We start from the raw sequence: 21,493 nt of genomic DNA on the forward strand, positions 1-21,493 counted from the left end.
CAACATCACCCCACCTTCCCAAGGCTGAGCCCAGGGTCTCCCACACATTAAGCAGGCCATCTACCACAGAGCCATATCCTTAGTCCTACAAAGTCATCAACATAAAGTTATACAAAAAGCCTCAGGGAAACAGCTACTTATTTATTTACTAATTTAGCAAAGCGCCAACTTTGCAGTTCTGGGGACTGGACCCAGAGTCTTTTTACATGTTAGATAATCTCTCTACCATTGAGCTGTATCTCTAACAAGTCCTTTAAAACATAGAAAGGGCAGTCATTTTGCACAGAATAAGAACATACACTTCTGCCTTATTTAAAGAAATACCAACCAACCACAGAACGTCTAACATATGAAAGAGGACACAGAGAACAGCGTGTGTGACAGCGAATGACAGCGCCCATGAGTGCACATTGGAGTGCTGCTACTGTAACAAATACTCTACTGACGGTCCCTCATTTTAAGTCCATGGTAGAGCCACAAATTACAAATGACTCAAAATTCATAAATAAGTAAAACAGAGATATAGAATAGCAATTACCTAAAGTAGGTGACAAATCTAGGTAAGAAGAATTCTGCTCTCTAGGAGACAAACGAGAGTATGAGAAGGTCTCATACAAGTTCAAAGACCCTTGGGAGCTAAGCTAGGGATGCAGCTAGTCACACCACTGTGTACAGAGACCTCCTCCTGAAAAAATAACCACCAGCTATGCTGGAACTGAGGTGACCTGGCCCGCACTAGAAACCTTGTGACCAATGTAAGGACCAAATGTGGGCTGCAGGCTTCACCCAGAGGAAAGGAAGAGCCTTGCCAACTGCAATAGTGTGGGAGGCCTTTGTCACAGAGGATGCTGGGTAAGTAAGCCTTCAACACTGTGGTAGAAAACAATGGATAGAATTTCAAGTAGTTAGGGCAAAAGAGAAAATCAACGGTCAAGACATAAAAAATGGCAAAGGGTACTTAAGATCAACAGCATCATTGTCAAGAACTTTCTCTAAACTACTTATAAAGTAAAACAAATAAAAGATAAGCAAAAGTATCATTAAATTGGCATGTATTTATGTTGCTTGGGACATCTTTAAATATTGAACAAACCAGCCAAGAGAGGCTCTCGGTATCTGAAGGACATGAAGTTTTGTCTGTGAGGGGAAAGATGAGAAGAAGAGTTTAAACACAGAAGAGCAGTAACAACTTCTATTGGACATTAGCTGAGCATAATTTCCAACACACCATTTAATCACTTAGCAAAACAAGTAAATCTTGAGCTGTAAAGCTAAATTATTTAGGCTTCACTTCTTGATGATGATGATGATGATGATGATGATGATGATGATGATGATACTGAGTGTATTTCATTATGTGTGCAAGTCCCAGTGGAAGTCAGAAGCGGGCATGGGAAACTCTGGAGCTGGCGTTACAGGCAGCCATGAGCTGCCATGACCGTGTGGGTGCTGGGAAGTGAACTAGGATCCTCTGGAAGAGTATTGTGAAACTTGTAGTCACTGAGCCATCTCTCTAGCACCATTCACTATTTTTTATTTACTTCCTGACTTAGAGAATATTACATAGGCTCTATATTCCTGTTTCCAATTCCATGAAATCATGAAAAGAAGGAATATCTATTTTATGGAGTTGTTATAAGGTTAATATATGCCAAGCACTCAGAACTATACCTAGGCCAAAATCTAATGAGGACAGCACCATTATTTTTCACACATTTCTGTTTGTAAAATGGTGACTTAAGATTGTATCTCAAAAACTCAGTCAATCAAGCAAGCAAAGAAACAAATGCAACAACAAGCAAAACAAACAGGAACAACACTACCTCCACCGCCACAGTTGCCACCACTACTTGAGCTCTGTCTCAGTGTCTATAAAAAATTCATTGAGACAGAGTCTTGAAATCAACAATTTATACAATGCATTTACACACAAAAGTTCCACTAAACTCTCAGAATTTCGGGGCTGGAGAGATGGCTCAGTGGTTAAGAGCACTGACTGCTCTTCCAGAGGTCCTGAGTTCAATTCCCAGCTCCATATGGTGGCTCACAATCATCTACAATGTGATCTGATGCCCTCTTCTGACCTGCAGGTGTACATGCAAGCAGAGCACTGTAACATAATAATAAATAACTTTTTAAAAAAGCCCTCAGAATTTCCCCTTTAATCTGAATTCCCTTTTATTGTCCTAGTGTAGAATATAATGGAAGCATCAATGGTTTAACCAGCAAAGTCACCTTCTTACATAGCTAAGTCTGAATGGCGGTGGTGCTGTGAATCACCTAAAGCTGCAGAAGACATCTTTGAAAGCACGGGAATCTAGGGAATGACAAAACCTCTATGAATTGAATGGAGACCGTTATTTCTAAAGTTATTTACTCTTAAAATATGCAAATTTGGGCTGTAACAACAGCTCAGTGGGTAAAGTACTTGCAGTAAAAGTATGAGGATCTGAGTTCAAATCCCAGCTGGGCAAGGTGATGCATGCCTGTGATCTGAAGGCCACAGCTACAGGGACAGCGGCAGCCAGGAGCTTGCTGGCAGCTTCTCTAGCTCAATCACTGAGCTCCAGGGTTAATGAAAGAATGGACTTGTCTCACAAACTAAGGTGAGGCCAGGCAGGAGTGGTGGCACACGCTTTAATCTCAGAACTCAGAAGGCAGAGGCATGAAGATCTTTGAATTCCAGGCTAGGTGAGGCTACATATTAAGACCCTGTCCCAGTGGGGTGGGGGGAGGTCAAACCCTCAAAAGAAGGCATAAAAATAGAAGGGTCTCAGCAGGAAGTGAGAGAAAACAGGAAGTGAAAAATGACTAAAATTTATTATGTAAGTATAGGAAACTGCAAATAAAATAAAATAAAATTGAAAAATATAGTGGAGCTCAATCAACAGAGGCCCAATACCTGGCCTCAGCTGCACTACATACACACAAGCACACACCATAGATGCCTACGCCAACCGTACAAAATGAAACAAATTAGTATTTTTTGGTTTGGTTTGGTTTTTCAAAACAGGGTCTCTCTATGTAGCCTTGACTGTCCTGGAACTCAATCTGTAGGCCAGGCTCCAAGCATGTGCCATTACTACTGGGCACAAATTACATATGCTGAGCCTTTAATTGTTCATGACTTACCCTAGATGAGTACATGATTCCTCACCAATTCCAACAAGACTACTTTTAAAACCTTTAGATTTGCCACTCAAAGTAACAACCATGAAAGGTGACTGCAGAGGAAGCAGTATCAGTTAAGATTAGTCTCGCCACTGTCATGTGCCTTTTCTACATTAAAGGCACGGTGTTGTTTGCTTGTTCAAATAGGTAAAGATGGTGCTAACAGCACATTGCTAAAGGGGAACAGATATATTACATAAAAGTTACAAACCTTATAGTTGGTAAGCATATGCCTCTAGCCTAATTCCACTTAAGATAAGACAGAGCAAATGGCCTTTTCTTTCCCTTTCTAGACCCCTCTTTTTTGGAGAGGGGGTGGGAATTGATACAGGGTTTCTCTGTATAGCCCTGGCTGTTTTGGACTCACTTTGTAGACCAAACTTGTCTCAAACTCAAAGTGATCCACCTGTCTCCGGCTCTGGAGTGCTGGGATTAAAGGCGTGCGCCACCACCCTCAGGCTCTAGGCGCCTCTCTGGAAAAATATTTACCTTATGTGCATGTGTACATGCCAGAGTGTGTGTCTACCATGTGCATTCTGACCATGAAGGTCAGAGAGGTGTTGGATCCTCTGAAACTGGAGCCAAATGGTGGCTGTAAGCTACCCCGTGCCATTTCTCCCAACTCCTTACTTAAGTAACATCTCTAATATGACAAAAGGCACTGCCAATGTGTGGCACAGGAGGACAATGTAAGGAAGTAGACACACAGGCAGCCAAACAAAAGTGCCTACACACAAGATAGGATGCATTCACTACACATGTTTAAAATCTACACATTTTTATAAAATGGGTTTAAAAGCCTACCCATATGTAAGCACGACTTTCTACACTTATAAAAAAGGTCCTTTCTCAAGCCACAATCTCTCAATTCACAAATATGTCTGAGTCATTATGTTTTCTCTTATATTCATACCCGGAGAGAGACAGAGACACAGAGACGTGCATGCACAGGCACACATTGGATGGTAGTATGTACCAAGGCATGTATGTAGGGGTTAGAGGACAACATGCAGAAGTCTCTCCTTCCATTATGAAAGACCTGGGGATTGAACTCAGGTCATCAGGCTTGGAGGCAAGAGATCCCACCTTGTTTCTCACCAGCCCAAAATCCTTTTCCTATTTAAGGACTCTGAGGACTGAGTATGATGATTAAGAGACAAAGGCAGGTGCATCTCTGTAGGTCTAAAGTCTCACCTGTCGAATGATGCTTTTCACACAACGTACTGGGAGGCCTTGATAGTTGGACTTGATGATCCATTTGAGGAGATGGTGGCCAAGTACTTCAAAGACCATGCAGACATCTGGGATGTGGTTAAGAAGCATCTGAGAATGCATTTCCTGAAGGCAGGCAGTTACTAGAAGCATCGTCAGTCTATCATTTGCAAAACATTGTTTTCCTGATAAAATACCATATCAATACCTTTTGGTGATCACTTGCTGTTTATCACCTAAATATAGAAGATCTGACTTTTTCCCCTAAGAACTATCATATACTATTCATTATTCAAAGTATACAGCAAACTACTTCAGGAAGCATGTCATCCCAGCATCCAGAGGCCAAGGAGCATGCATCTTAGCATCCAGAGGCCAAGGAGCATGCATCCTAGCATCCAGAGGCCAAGGAGCATGCATCCTAGCGTCCAGAGGCCAAGGAGCATGCATCCCAGCATCCAGAGGCCAAGGAGCATGCATCCCAGCATCCAGAGGCCAAGGAGCATGCATCCTAGCATCCAGAGGCCAAGGAGCATGCATCCCAGCATCCAGAGGCCAAGGAGCATGCATCCCAGCATCCAGAGGCCAAGGAGCATGCATCCCAGCATCCAGAGGCCAAGGAGCATGCATCCCAGCATCCAGAGGCCAAGGAGCATGCATCCCAGCATCCAGAGGCCAAGGAGCATGCATCCCAGCATCCAGAGGCCAAGGAGCATGCATCCCAGCATCTAGAGGCCAACCCACAATTCAGACATGCACTGTGCCATGCCCTCCCCTTCAGCTCTGCCCAAGGAAAGTGGAAAAGAATGAACCCTCACGGGAGCCAAGGCAGAGTAAAGGAAGAACTTGAAAAGTTTTAATTGTCTCAGTGAATTTCTACGAGACTATGTATAACATACTATAAAATAGAACTTTCTCTTTTCTCTCCTCTCTCATCTCTCCTCTCCCCCCCCCCCTCTCTCTCTCCCTCTCTTTTCGGTTTTTGGAGACAGGGTCTCTTTGTGTAGCCTTGGCTGTCCTGGAATCACTTTGTAGATCAGGCTGGCCTCGAATTCACAGCAATCCACCTGGCTCTGCCTCCTGAGTGTTGGGATTAAAGAACTTTCTCAAATATACTAAAGATCTATTAATAATCTTTCTTTTTCAACAGTATCTTTCATCTTTGCAAGGCACCACATACCTGTAATTCCAGTACTTGGGCAGTGACAATAGGAGTGTCAGAAGTTCAAGATTATTCTCAGCTACATAGTGAGTTCAAAACCAACCTGGGCCATAGGAGACACTGTCTCAATGAGAATCTATTAATTAATTAATACTTTAGTGTACAATTAGAGTATCTGGGGCCAGGATATAACTGTGAGAATATCACTATCACGCAATGCCATGCAAGTATGCAAAGGAACAGAAATCAATGTTTCAAACAGGTATCAATAGCCCCAAGTTCACTACAGCACTGCCATGAGCATTCAAGACACAGAAATGGCCGCCATGTCTACCACTGGATACACTGGTAAAGAAAATGTGGTAATACACACATGGAATATTAGTCTGTGAAAAAGCAGTACATTCTTTTAAAAAAAAAAGCCTACATTTATTAGAAATGTGTACTACTAAATTTTTTTCTTTTCCATTTACAAAATGCAAGCATCAAAAAAGCCCAGCCATACTGTACTTGATTCAGTTCTGTGAGGGCAGTGGATTTATTGATTGGTTGGTTAATTTATTAATTTTTTGAGGTAAGATCTCACTATGCAGCTCTATCTAGTCTGGAACTCACTGTGTAGACCAGGCTGGCCTTAAACTCATAGAGATCCAAAGGCTTCTGACTCCAAGTGCTGGGACTAAAGCCATGTGCCACCCCGCCCGCGTGACCCTGGAGGTCACTGATTCAATTAGACTAAGTGGTCAGAGAATTTTTTAATGATATTTTTTAGCTCTTCATTTTTTATGATTATTTTATGTATATTAGTGTTTTGCCTGCATGTATGTACCTGTACCACATGTGTGCTTGGTGTCCACAGAGGCCAGAGGAGACATCAAATCTCCTGAGTTATAGACAGTTATGCTCTGCAATGTGGGTGCTGGGATTAGACACTCTATAAGAGCAGCCAGTTATCTTAACTGCTGAGTCATCTTTCTAGTCCCACTTAGTGGTTTTTTTGTTTTGTTTTTTTAAAGCAGAAGCTCTAAGCCAGGCATGGTGGCACATACCTTTAATCCCAGTACTCAGGGAACAGAGGCAGGTGGATCTCTGAGTTTACAGCCTGGTTTCTAGAATGAGTTCCAGAACATCCACAGCTACACAGAGAAACCTTGTCGTGAAAAACCAAGTAGGAGAAGGAGGGAGCAGCAGCAGCAGCAGCAGCAGCAGCAGCAGCTCTGTTCATTGTAATCACTGACCCTCTAAGTCAGTGGTTCTCAACCTGTGGGTTTCAACCCCCTTCGGGTGCTGTATATCAGATATTTACCTTACAGTTCAGAACAGGAGCAAAATTACAGATAAGAAGTAGCAACAGAATAATTTTATGGCTGGGGTCACCACAACATGAGGAACTGTTTTAATGGTTGCAACATCTACAAAGGTTGAGAACCACTACAAATAGTCAGCAAATGGATCATACACATTAATGATATTTGTTTTGTTTTGTTTCGAGGCAGGGTTTCTCTATGTTATTTTGACTGTCCTGGACTCGCTTTGTAGACCAGGCTGGCCTCGAACTTACAATGATCGGCCTGCCTCTGCCTCCCAAGTGCTGGGATTAAGGGCCTGCACCACCATGCCCAGCACATTAATGACCTTTTTTAAGTAGTTCTGAAAGTCTTAGAAATATTTGGTTCATTGCTAAAGGCTTACAGTTGGTGTTAGCATCACAAAACAGTTGACTCATTAATTTTTACAAAAATATGTGCATTTACCATATCATCACAATACCTATTAAATATTTGAGCAAAAATATTTATAAATGTTTCTGCTCTATTGAAGAACTCATATACTACAAGCTACAAAGATAAAATTTTACTTCCCAATCTCATTACAAAAATTCAAAGTTAAAAATCTAAAGTTACTCCTTAGATGCAGAAAAAGCATTTGACAAAATCCAGCACCCATTCATGTTTAACGTTTTGAAGAGACCAGGGAGTCAAGGCACATATCTAAACAATATACAGCAAGCCAACACCCAGTATCAAATTAAATAGAGATACTCAAGGAAATTCCTCTAAAATCGGGGACCAGACAAGGCTGCCCACTTTTTCCATATCTCTTCAATACAGTTCTTCAAGTTCTAGCCAGAGCAATAAGATAACAAAAGGAGATCAAGGGGATCCAAATGGGAAAGGAGGAAGTAAAATTATCCATATTTGCAGATGATATGATAGTGTAAGTGACCCCCCAAAATTCTACCAGAGAACTCCTACAGCTGATAAACACCTTCAGCAAAATGGCTGCATACAAAATTAACTCAAAAAAGTCAGTAGCCTTTCTATATACAAATGACAATCGTGCAGAGGAAGAAGTTAGGGAAACTACACCCTTCATGATAGCCATAAGCAACATAAAATATCTAGGAGTAACTCTAATCAAGCAAGTAAAAGACTTGCTTGAAAAAAAACTTCAAATCTCTGAAGAAGGAGATTGAAGATGACATCAGAAGATGGAAAGATCTCCCTTGTTCGTGGATCAGGAGAATTAACATAGTAAAAATGGCCATGTTACCAAAAGCAATTTACATATTCAATTCAATCCCTATCAAAATACCTACACAATATTTTAAAGACATTGAAAAATCAATTATCAACTTCATATGGAAAAACAAAAAGCCCAGAATAGCTGAAACAATTCTGTACAATAAACATCCAGGAGGAATCACTATACCTGATCTCAAGCTGTACTATAGAGCAACAGTTATTAAAACAGCATGGTACTGGCATAGCAATAGGCTGGTGGATCAATGGAATCGAACTGAAGACCCAGAGATGAATCCACACACATATGGACACTTGATTTTTGACAAAGAAGTCAAATCTATTCAGTGGAAAAAGGATAGCATCTTCAACAAGTGGTGTTGGTCTAACTGGATGTCTATATGTAGAAAAATGCAATTAGACCCATATTTATCACCTTGCACAAAACTCAAGTCCAAGTGGATTAAAGACCTCAACATAAAACCAGAGACACCAAATCTGTTAGAAGAAAAAGTAGGGGAGAGCCTGGGACTCATTGGCACAGGAAACAACTTCCTGAACAGAACTCCAACAGCCCAGGCCTTAAGGTCAGCAATTAATAAATGGGACCTCATAAGGCTGAGAAGCTTCTGTAAGGCAGGAGACACTGTCAACAGAATAAAGCGACAGCCTACAGACTGGGAAAAGATCTTCACCAACCCTACATCTGACAAAGGTCTAATATCCAAAATATATAAAGAGCTCAAGAAATTAAACATCACCAAACCAAACAACTCAATCAAGAAATGGGGCTCAGAACTAAACCAAGAATTCTCAACAGAGGAATATCGAATGAAATGTTCGATGAACTTAAAGAAATGTTCAACGTCCTTAGTCATCAGAGAAATGCAAATCAAAACAACTCTGAGATTCCATCTTACACCCATCAGAATGACTAAGATCAAAAATTCAAGTGACACCACATGTTGGCAAGGATGTGGAGAGAGAGAGGAACACTCCTTCATTGCTGGTGAGAATGCAAACTTGTACAACTACTTTGGAAATCAATCTGGAGCTATCTCAGAATCCTGGGAATAGGGCTACCTCAAGACCCAGCTACACCACTCCTTGGAATATACCCAGAAGATGTCCCACTACCCAACATGGACATATGCTCAACCATGTTCATAGCAGCCTTATTCAAAGTAGCCAGAACCTCAGTTGAAGAATGGATAAAGAAACAGTGGTACATTTACACTATGGAATACTATTCAGCTATTAAAAACAAGAAAATCCCGAAATTTGTGGACAAATGGATGGAACTAGAAATGATCATATTGAGTGTGTTAACCCAGAAGCAGAAAGACTCACATGGTATATACTCACTTATAATTGGACACTAACCCAACAGGGATGTCCCCTGAAAGTCTTCACGTACCAGGAGATTGGGGATAGATGTGGGGACCTCCTATTGGGACTCTAGGTGTGAGAAGTACAGGAGACTAGGGAAATAGAAGGATCCAGAGGGTCCTAGAAACCTACAGGAAGAACATCATGAAGGGCGGATCTGGCCCAGGGGGCTCTGCTCAAACTACTGCACCAACCAAGGACAATACATGCAGTAAATATTGAACCCCTACTCAGATCTAGCCAAGGGACAGCACATTCTCCACAGTTGTGTGGAGAGAGGGGACTGACTGACATGAACTCTAGTGCCCCATATTTGACCACTTCCCCTTGGTGGGGAGGCTTGGTGGCACACAGAAAAAGAATAGGAAGGCTACCAAGATGAGACCTGACAGGCTGTGACCATATGGGGGGGTGGAGGTCCCCTTTGTCACAGACCTAGGGGATGGGAATAAGGTGAAAGAGGGAGGGAGGGAAGAATGGGAGGAGGCAAGCAAAGGGATAAAAATTAAGATGTAATCTGAATAGATTAATAAAAAAATACAAAAAAAAATCTAAAGTTAGTGGCAGACACAGAGCCTAACTCTAGGATTTCAAAAAAACTCAAACACACACACACACACACACACACACACACACAGTTTCCCTTAAACTCTATAACTCATGCATTTTCTTTAAAGAATCTCTCCCTCTCCCTTCCCCTTCTCAGGAAAAGCTCTACAGGCCTGACACACAGTGGGAGGAGCTGCCGTGCCCTACAGACAGGCCCACATGGACACACAGGTGTGCCGCTGCCTATCAACCTACCTGCCTGCCTACTGCGTGGGAGGATGAACTCATCAGGGACTAGAAACCATGTTGAGACAAATGCTGGGATAATGTCAGCAAGGTTTTGTACCCCAGTATCTCTGACTAAAATTGCATTTTTGTTGTTGGTGTTGTTTTTGTTTTTTGTTTGCTTTGTTGAGACAAGCTCTCATGTAACCCAGGCTGGCCTCAAGCTTGCTTCATAGTGAAACTGACTGGGAACTTTTAAGCCTCATGCCTCAGCCTCCAGAGTGCAGAGATTACAGGCACGAACCACTAGCTGGGCTGGGAATTTCTAGGAGAAATGTAAAGACCTGTTGCAAAAAATGTCTTCTTCTAAAAGCCCATGATGGAAGAGGTGCAGCCACTGGGTGACACTCTTAGCCGTAAGCTGAGAGTGAAGACGACCTAAGTGCACTACACACAGGCATTAAAATATGGTAAAATGTCTCATTTTACATAATTAATACACACTAATTTGAACTCCATTCCAAATCAATTTTTAAAAAATTTCTAAGATGCTAATACATCCAAAAGATTTTTTAAAAAAGAAAGGAAAAGAAAGAAAGAGAAAAGAAAAAAAAAGAAAAATAAATCAATGCCCCAGCCAAGAAGACCAGGAAAAGTACAGACTTGATAACATTATAACGATCTCAGGATAGCAGCAATTTTGCAGGCACCTGAAATAACACTATTTTTACAGAGTGAACCAGAAATATGTGTTATACTTCAGAGATCACAAAATAAAGGATACGTATCCCATTCATGCCTGAGATCTTGAAGTCATCAATTAGCTGGACTACCATGTCTTTGTTTGGATCACTGGGGTCACTCTCACGAACCTATATGAAGAAAAACAAAGAAAGAAACAATGGCGTTTGCTGACTGATTTTCACTTTGGTTTTCCCAAGAGAAATACTGATGTCAGCCCAAGCTGGCCTGAAACTCAGCAATCCTTCTGCTTCAGTGTACACCACCATGTCCAAACACCACAAAAGGAGCTCTGGGCTGGAGAGATGGCTCAGCAGTTAAGAACATGCATTGCTCTTCTAGAGGATCTGAGTTCAATTCCCAGTACCCAATGACTCTGGACTCCAAAGCATGCGTGCGCGCGCGCGCGCACACACACACACACACACACACACACACACGTAAACAAATTTTAGATAATAAAAAATGTTACTTTGTTTTTCATTCATTATGACAATCAGCAAGATGACTTTTTTCTTTTTATTTCTTTTCTTTTTTTAAAAGATTTATTATGTATATAATGCTCTGCCTGATGTGTGCCTGCATGCTAGAAGAGGGCACGAGATCACATTATAGATGGTTATGAACCACCATGTGGTTGCTGGGAATTGAACTCAGAACCTCTGGAAGAACAGACAGTGCTCTTAACCTCTAAGTCATTTCTCCAGACCCAAAATGACTTTTTACAAATAAAAGACTTAGATTTGGCAGTAGAGCTGGCCCCAACCCTCGCTGGCTACAGCACTCAGGAGAGTGGGCCCAATGCCTCACCTGGGCAACACAGTGGAGCTCACCCTGTTGACAGAGGAACAAGTGAGGCAGCCCTGAGGGCGTAAGAACAGGAGAGCTGGCTCTGCCCCAGCTGGTAGATTAGCTGGAGAGATCGCCCTGGTGGTGCGGGTGCAGGGGAGCTGGCAGCCTGACCAACTCAGCTGCCTCCCAGACCCAGATCCAGGGCTGTGAGTCGGCCCACCCCAACATCTACCCCCATCTATGAACAGCTGGAGTGTGTGAGGGGCCAGTGCTGCAGATGCAAAGCTGCAGGGTCTCCATGACACAGGGCAACAACAGGGTATCCTAGAGGAGTCCTGGTGAGGATCCAGTACTGATGGTGAAGCAGAAGCCAGAGGCCTCGAACCAAACCAACAAGTCATCGCAATGAACGTTTGCAAGTAAAGATGTAAGATGTAAGGACACTACACCGTGACACACTACAGCTTTATTTTTTTAGTTTTTATTTTTTAAGTTTCCTTTTTTGGGGGGGAGATTGCAAGGGCACAGGAAGATGAGTGGGACTGCGGTGCAGGATGCAAAATTCACAAAGAATCAATAAAAAGTTTAAAAAAAAAAGACTTAGATTTGTACTTTTAAATTTAATATAACCCAGAAGACTCTCCAGCCAACCAAGGAGAGGCACATACTTAATAACTTCACATGACCCTAGAACCCTTATACAGAGGGCATATAGCAGTAATTAAAGTTTACAGTCACCTGAAAAAACATTATTCTTAAACCATGAAAGCAAGAAATATGTTATAATTCAGAGATCAGAGTAAAGGAGATTCATCAGTCATTTCCTTTTTCTTTATATCACTCATATTTGTTGATTACTTACACATTTGAGCAATTTAATTTCATCCAAGGCTGTCTCTGTATAATGCTGGGCACTTTTTACAACTTTCATTGCAACAAATCTTTTCCCTCTTTAAACAAAAACAAAAACATAGTTATTAATCTATCAGCAAAAGAAGTGATTTCTATATGAGATATGGCCAATTAGTAGCCAATACATTGAAACTTTTAATTAGCTTTCCCTTAAAACAGTACTTTAGGGGCAACACGGACAGCTCAGTAGGTAGAGGCCCTGAATCAAAGCAAGTGAGCTTTGTCCCCAGGGAGGCGGAAGGAAAGCGGGGCTCCACAAAGTTGTCCTCGTGCGGGCAAAAGCACCACTACACACCCACACCCACACCATGCACATATATATGCAGTAATACTTTTTAACTAAAAATAGTAGTTTTCAAGTTTGGGTCACACAAATGAAGGGTGCATGTGTTAAAACAATCTCCTTTAGGCCTGTTTCAATTCTAACTAATACAGAGTGGACAAGATAACTGTCAGTTCACACACTAAAAAGTATTGTTTTGTAACGTTAGTTTCAATTCATGTATGTTCATGCACACAAACACAACTACACATGATTACATGTGCTGAGTAACAATGATGTTTCCTGCTATAGGTCGATGAGGCTTTTAAATAACGTTACAGAATACGGAGTTGAAAGGCCTATATGTTTTCAATTTGTATTTGATTCTTTTCCCAATATGAATGAACTACTAGAAAAGTAACATAGCTCTGAGAAAAAAAGAGATTAAAAAAAAGCGAGCTCATAAACAAAGCTACAATTAGCATTTTTAAACCATATTAGCAAAGAAATCTAAGGTTAGGGTGAAGGGGAACAACTGCTATGCGCAGGGCCTGGACTGAGCAGCAGCTTACGCACCACAGGAAGAGGGTCCTGGCTACATCGTCCTGAAAGCAGATGTGCAGCTAAGCACACCAAGAGCACATGACCACACTTACTGCATGTCCCAGCACAGCCAGACTGTAGAAAAGTGCCCCCATCCCAGCTTCCTAATGACATGGTAGCGACCGTTGAAGAGGTCTCCGATCTTCACTGGATGATAGCCACCTGGGAAAAAACGGGCATCTTAGGGAAACAGCAACGTGTCTCATCACTTCCGTCAGGTCACAGTCATCAAAGCACTAAACAACAATCAGATTGAAACATTTACATTATAATTTGATTACTCTTTTATAAATAAAAAATCCTATAAATCTCATTGGTATTTCTGTGTAGAAGGAACTTTTATTTACCTGTCTCAATTGTTGTCTCTGAGGCTTATGGCCTCCTCCTGCTAACCTAGGCCTAGTCCTGGAAGCTTCTAGCCTCCTCCGTACACTCTAACCTAGGGCTAGAAAGTTTTCAGCCTCTGAGCCTTACTGCTTAATAAGCTCACCCTTTCTTGCTCTTTCCGAGCTCTGGGCTGGTTCAGCTCAGCTCCAACTCCTCTCCCAGCTGACTTACGCAATCTGGCTTCTCTCTCGCCTTGTGAATTGTTCTGCTTGGCCTCAAACTAACTCAGCAATCTTTTCTAATGTTAGGCTCCTTCTCATTCTCTGGCTCGTTATACCTTCAACCTCTCTGTAAAATCCTCCCAGTGAAACTGCCTGCTCTCAGGCACACCTTTAATCCCAGCACTCGAGAGGCAGAGGCAAGTGGATCGCTGTGAGTTCAAGGCCAGCCTGGTCTTCAAAGTCAGTCCAGGACAGTCAAGGCTACACAGAGAAACCTTATCTCAGAAAACAATAACAACAACCAAAGCCAAAAACAAAAACAAAAACAAAACAAAACAAACAAAAACAAAACAAAACAAAACAAAACACAAAATTGCCTCCTCTCTCCTCATTCTCTGTGTTGCTCTCTTTCCTCTCTCTTCTTGTGAGAGTTGGGCGTATCCAGCCTGGTTTCCAGAATAAGTTCCAGGATAGTCAAGGCTGCACATAGAAACCCTCTCTCAAAAACAAAAAACAAAGAAACAAACGAAATATAAAAAGAAAAGAACAACCTACTAAGTAATCATTTCTTTCATTACTGTAGCTTCTTCTATTCTTCTCCCTCTGTGGCACCTAAGAGACGAGCAAAATTTGGCTTGCTCTGCTGACAGGACTCCAAAGATAATTCCCTTCTCCCTGCTTACTAAAAACATGTCTATTTATGTAAGCCAGCCAAAAGTTCAAAAATCCATGACAGAAAACAGTCTGGCATTTCAGCAAAGTCTCTTTATCGCCTACTGAAAATAATATTAGCTATTATTCCTTTTTAGATACTTCTCTACTCTGGGTAATCTAACAGATGGCTCTGGGTGATTTTTTGGAGGACCCAGGCTCAATTCCCAGCACTCATATGTCAACTCAAAATTGACTGTTACACTAGTCTAGAGGATCTGATGCTCTCATATGTCACCCACGTACACGCATGTGTGCACAAGTGTGCGCACACACACATGCAAAACACCCAAACATACAAAATAAAAATAAATAAACCTTTAAAAGGAAAATGGAAAAGAGACAAAATACTGGGTAATAGAACATGTTTGAATAAAACCAAATGGATTAAAATCGCATAAACAACATCCTCAGACCGCATGGTATTAAATCAGGAACCAACTAGTTTAAAGTGTACCAAAATTTGAAAACTAACTAAAAATCTCCAAAGTACTACATAATTTAAAGAAGAAATTGTAGCTCATGCCGCAATGCTAAGACACGGAAGGCCAGACTAGTTTACAAAGCCAGTTTCAGATCAGGCAGGGCTACACAGGAAGACCATCTCAAAGAATCTGCCCCCCCCCCCACGAACACAAACACACACACACACACACACGAACACACATCCACGGGCACACACACACACACTCCAACACCAGCATTAGATGTGGAGACACATGCTTACAATCCCAGCACTCAGGAGGTACTCCATGAGTTCAAGGCCAGCTTCTGCTATTTACTGAATTATATGCCCGTATAGGCTTTAGAATGAAACCTGATATCAAACAAAAAAGCAAATGAAGAAACAACCTCAAGATATTTCATCTATCTCAAGATAAAAAGCAAAATATGACACATCAATCTGAAAGGCTGTTAAAGCAGAGCATAGAAATTTACAACAGTATATTCCTGTATTGAAGACCCAAAGTCAATCTGTCTAAACAAACTAGAAAAGGCAGTGCAAATTAGCCTAAAGTAAACAAAAGAAAGAAGACAATATGAGGTAAAATTTATGAAGTAAAAAATCATTTAAAAAAAATCTCTGAGGCCGGGCGTGGTGGCTCATGCCTTTAATCCCAACACTTAGGAGGCAGAGGCAGGTGGATCACTGAGTTCGAGACCAGACTGGACTACAGAGCGAGCCCAGGACAGCCACGGCGACACAGAGAAACCCTGTCTCAAAAACCCAAAACAAACAAAACAAAACAACACCGAAGCCAAAAGTATTCTTTGAGAAAATAAAAATAATATAATTTAGATCAGGTTAATAAGGAGACGTAGAAAAAGTAAGGAAACAAGCACAAGTTCCCAATGTGAGGGCCTGTAGAGCTGATGTCATCAAGTTTCTACAGGTATGGAGACGGTGCAGTGAACATAAGCACATACAGGACAACATTTGCCTGTAACAACACAAACCACTAAATCTAACAGAAACCATCATGCGTCAACAGTCCCATGTTTTCTTTTAAATTTGAGTTCATCAAACACACTCCTATAAAACTGCATATTGGCTGGGTGTGCATGGCTGCAATCCCAGCATGTGGAGGGATGAGGCAGGTTTGAGGCTGTTCTCTGCTATATGGCAAGACCCTGTCTTTAACAGGCAAGGGGTGGGGGGAGAATCATGGTACAATTTTCTGAACATTATGGAGGAAATGCTTTCATACAATCTCTTCCTAAAAAGCACAAAGAGAAATTACCTCCAATTTTATTCCAGGAGGTGTCAGTATTTCTTTAATTCCAAAGGTTGGCAAAGGAGTATGTGGAAACTACTGACCATGATGGAAGTCTGAAATGTAGATGTCATTTCAAGAAATGGAACCAACAAATGCATACCAAGTGTAATACATTATGGCCAACTCTGATTTATTGCAGAAATGCAAGCTCAATTTAATATTCAGCATAATTAATTCTTTACAAAATAAAAACCACAATAGGCTCAACAGACGCAAGAGAAGAGAATTACAACACTGCCTCAGTTACTGCTCTACTGCTGAGAAGAGACATCACACCAGGGGAGCCTATGGACAAAGTATCTATCTGGGGGCTGGCTTGCCACTTCAGAGGGTTAGTCCATCTATCTCAGCGGGGAGCAGGCAGCAGGCAGCAGGCAGGAATGGTGCTGGAGCAGTAGCTACAAGCTGGCTTGCACCCTGGTTCCCAGGCAGCAGGCAGAGAGAGGGAGACTGAGACTGGGCTAGGCAGGGGCTTTTGAACGCTCTGAGCCCACTCCCAGTGACAGCCGTCCTCCACCAAGGCCACACCTTCTAATCCTTCCTAAAAAGCTTACCAGCTGGGAACCAAACACTCAAATATGGAGGCTATCCTCATTCAAACCATCGCAAACAACAAACATAAGTTTCTGATCACAATTCTCAACAAAACACGAATAGAAAATGCATTCTAAAAATCAACAGATCTCACACTTATTGCTCAAAGGGTGCAGGCTTTGCCCTATGATTAGAAACAAGGTGAGAAGGCAAGCCCAGCCCACTGCTGCTCACTATGGTAACGGCTTCAAACTCTTCAAACTCTAGCCAATTCTCATCACAGAAGAACAGCATCATGAGCATGTGATTTCATCTGTGCACATTTTTCTTTTTTTTTTTTACTTACCTTTATTTTATGCGCATTGGTGTTTTGCCTGTATCTATGTCTATATGAGAATGTCATATCTCATATAGATCAGTTGCCATGTGGGTATTGGGATTTGAACTCTGGAAGAGTTTGTCTTCTGGAAGAGCAGTCAGGGCCTTTAACTGTTGAGCCATTTCTCCAGCCCCATGAGCATACTTTCTAAATTAACACTGAGGCACATGTTGTAGTCTGTTTCCAAGGTTTCTCCAGTGAGCAAACTTGGAAAACAGACACACTATCCCCCTGGAGAATGGAGTAAGATGGCTGCCACCAGAACAGAAGTATCTCTTCCGAGGAGCTGCTGAATAGCATTTAAAAGATTAGGGTTCTGAAGCTTGGATCTGGTCATAGGTAGCAGAAAGCCACTATGCGTACAGCAGCTTACTGGCCTGCCTCCATGATGCCCTGCCAGTTGGAGGCCAGGAATACCATCATGAACAGGAAGCTCCAGCAGCTCTGAGTAAAGCCCTTTGCCTCTGATCCAGAATCTCATTTCTTCTGCAAACACCTGTATAAAACCCTCATCTGTTAAGTCCTTCTGCCTACAACAGGGTAAAAATAAAGAAAATATCTTAGTTCTTACTACCTTTGGCACCACATAATAAAATCTTTGTCTACAAAAATTGCAAGTTTTTCACCTTATGAAGTCTTAAAACTATACCTTTCTTGATTTCATAACTAAGAAACCCAGAAATAATACTACCCCACATTGTATAGATCTTTATTAATCCTTAAATGACTTGGTATTATTTCAATGGTATAACTGCTTCATCTGCCTATCTATTACATTGTATATACTTATTGTAAAACATTACAAAGCATGTGAAGCATTAGGATACAAGTGACAGCTCTTTCTGCTCAGGATAAACCCATGCAAAGCAGGCATCTAAGAAGCATCTCCTGATTTTCCTGGATCATATATAGTTATTTTTCTGTGCTTTTCTTATGGCCATCCATAAAGCCAACTTACGTTCTGTTATGTAACACAGCAGAATAATTTGTTACTTATTTAACCCTTCTGTTCCCCGAGATGGTAAACTCTTGGGAGAATAGGCACAGGCTTTCTATAGACACTGTCCTCAGTACTTTGTACCTAGTACTTGGACCAGGATAGACAGAACATAGATAAACCCAACAAGAAGCAGATACACATGGATAAGGGGGGGGGGGGTGCTTTGTTATGTAAAACAAGTGCAGGGAATGCCTCTCCTTTGAAAAATAAGTTAAAACCAGCTTGATTTAGTGGTGTCTTTGATCTCAGCACTTGGAAGGCAGAGACAAGTGGATCTCTGTGAGTTCAAGACTAGCCTGGTCAATGTGAGTAGTCCAGGCCAGCCAGGATTTCACAGTGAGAGTCTGACTCAAAACAAACAAATAAGCAGGCAAGCTAAAAATTAAAACATTTTAGGTTATATGTTGTAACAAATGAGAAAGAGAGAGAGGGTGGGGTGGGGTGGGGGAAGCCTTACAGAAGAAGGGGTGTCATGATGAAATCATGGACACACGTTTAAGTGAAATAAGTATGTCTGTTTGACATAAAGAGAAAGCCCACTGGGGTCTGGCTGAGAAGATCCTTTCCAGCGATAAAATAGTTTGAACTTTGCTTTTGTAGGAAGAAATTAGTAAAGTAAGTTCTTAGAAGATTCTTCCATACTGTTTTCCTTATGATTGGACAAGAAGAAAGTTAGTATTTAAATATACCTCATAGCATATCATCTAATAATACTGCTAAGAAACTTGTATGATGGCCAGGTGATGGTGGCAGCAGTGGCATACGCCTTTAATGCCAGCACTTGGGAGGCAGAGGCAGGTGTTCAAGGCCAGCCTGGTCTACAAAGTGAGTCCAGGAAAGCTAAGGCTACACAGAAAAACCCTGTCTCAAAAAAACAAAACAAAAACAAAAAAGAAAAGAAAGAAAACTTCATAATATTATTTTATTAGCCTGCAAATTTTAAGTGTATGGTATTTAAGGAAACAAAAATACGGTAAGCTGTGACATTACAAGATCTGAGCAAACCTATCAAGATATTCACAAACACGTAAAAAGTGAACATATTCTGCTGGCTCTTGTCTTTAAAGATTAGGCTCAGACATGAGACAACACCAAATAAATAACAATCTGTGATCATTTTGTACCTGCAACAAAATTTTTCTAATACATACTCAAGCTAACATTTCTATTTTTATTTTCTCTTTCTTTCTTTTGGAAAACTATCTCCCTGCCTTTACTTCTCAAATGCTGGAATTACAGGCATGTAGCATAATGCCAGGCTTGAAATTTGTTTTTTCTAGAAAGGGCTCTTATAAATGATGGTGTCCATAAAGAAAACATAAGTCACAATCTGAGGCAAGTCAGTATTTAAAACTTAGTTGGTGCTGAAGTCTGGACCCACCATAATTATTTTTCATTCCCATGAGGGTGCTTTAGACACATTTTTAATGAACCCAGGTGGGGGATGTTAAGAATTCTTAAAATGCACATTAGTTAGCATCAGATCATAAATGGCTAATAGTGGGGTTTTTTTTAAGTCTTTGTCTACTTGAGATTTACTTGAGTTTCATTGAAACAAAATTAATTTATATTAAACCAGTCTCTATACTTTGCCAAGTAGACACAGCACACTGAGACATTACCTAACATGATGTGTATCCAGCTGCAGAACAACCTAAGAGTGTGTGTCCATGCCACAGAGCAGCTGGGCCCCAGCCAGGCAGAGGCTGAAGCTGCCCAATGCCAATGCCAACTGCAGGACATCGGGCTATTTGTTTGCAACTTCCTTTTCCTCCTGCTATAGACAGACCCTGCACATGTGACAGAGTAGGACATTATACACCATGTTTGGCCTGGAATGTTGCCCAGTTCTAAAATCTCTTTTCTTGTTCAAATCATCTATGTAAATTTAACAATTCTTCACAATAATTTAGCTTATAAGCTCTTTATATATGTCTACATGGAATTAAATGTCTGATTTTGCTGAATGTTCAAGTATCTTAACTCCCTCCAAGTCCCAAATTAAACAATTAAAAGAGTTAATACCAACATTTCCTTTTTATTTTGTCTACTGTTTCTTAAGTACCAAATGCAATCATTCCTCTCTTCAGCACTTTTTGACAAAATCATCTAAAGTACCATTTGATGAAAAACATTGTCATCTCACCTATTCTTCCCTTCAATTGAAAAACATCATCTACAGAAACTACATATGGGGGATGGGTGTGCGTACTCACGCATTCATGTGTGCATGCATGCATGCACTGTTACAATCTAATATATGATCACATCATCTTTATAGGGAAAAAACTTTATCATTACATCTATATCAATATATATTAGTCCTTGGCAATTTTTATATTTTAACACTTCTGTGAGGTTGTTTTTAGATTTATTATTTCTTTTTTATTTGCATGAGTGGTTTTACCTGCATGTATATGTACCATATGTATGCCTGGTACTCATGGAACCCGAAGTTGGCATCAGAGTCCATGGAACTGGGGTTACAGATGGTTGCCAGCACCTAGGTGGGTGCTGGGAACCGAACCCAGTACTCTACATGACCAACCAGTGCTCGTGGGCACTGAGCTGTCAGTGCAGCCCTGCCTGCTTTGTTCTTCACCTTCTCTTACATGCACTGTGAGCAACAGGGGATAACAGCACTATATGAGATCATTAAGTTTATATAATTAACCACATAATTAAGCAATTAATCATCAATTGTTTAATTAAAAGCATATGTTTTTAAATATCAACTTGGGCACCGGTGAGCTCAGAGATTATCAGCTCATTTCTTAGTTCTTAATTATGTTCTGGATAAATAAAAACATAATATATCAAGCATGAACTGGGAAAAGATAACCAACTTTAGAATAAAAAAGTCTTAATTGGATGAAAGTCAAGTTCAGAAGCCAGAGTCTACATGTGAAATATGGGATTTTATATTTAACAAATAAAAATATATTCTTTTAATAATTGAAAGTTTTAAAATAAAAGGAAAAAGGAAGACATCTTCTTGGCTAT

The 21,493-nt window shown here is 40.9% G+C and overlaps 1 protein-coding gene across 9 annotated transcripts in view; it reads right to left on the reverse strand.

Annotated features, from left to right (window-relative positions):
• The window catches only part of SRPK2 (SRSF protein kinase 2), a gene marked incomplete at its 5' end in the record, with an annotated part of 194,658 nt that overhangs the window by 31,381 nt on the left and 141,784 nt on the right, over nucleotides 1-21,493 (reverse strand). For all 9 annotated transcript variants that reach the window (XM_084788062.1, XM_084788067.1, XM_084788068.1 and 6 more), the window contains 4 exons: nucleotides 4,366-4,472; nucleotides 11,015-11,102; nucleotides 12,626-12,713; nucleotides 13,594-13,702. In XM_084788062.1, coding sequence (XP_084644188.1) covers nucleotides 4,366-4,472; nucleotides 11,015-11,102; nucleotides 12,626-12,713; nucleotides 13,594-13,702 — 392 coding nt within the window. The remainder of the gene's footprint in view (nucleotides 1-4,365; nucleotides 4,473-11,014; nucleotides 11,103-12,625; nucleotides 12,714-13,593; nucleotides 13,703-21,493) is intronic.

The sequence above is a fragment of the Acomys minous genome, assembly GCF_964271855.1.
Source record: "Acomys minous genome assembly, chromosome: 6".
Taxonomy (NCBI): Eukaryota; Metazoa; Chordata; class Mammalia; order Rodentia; family Muridae; genus Acomys; species Acomys minous.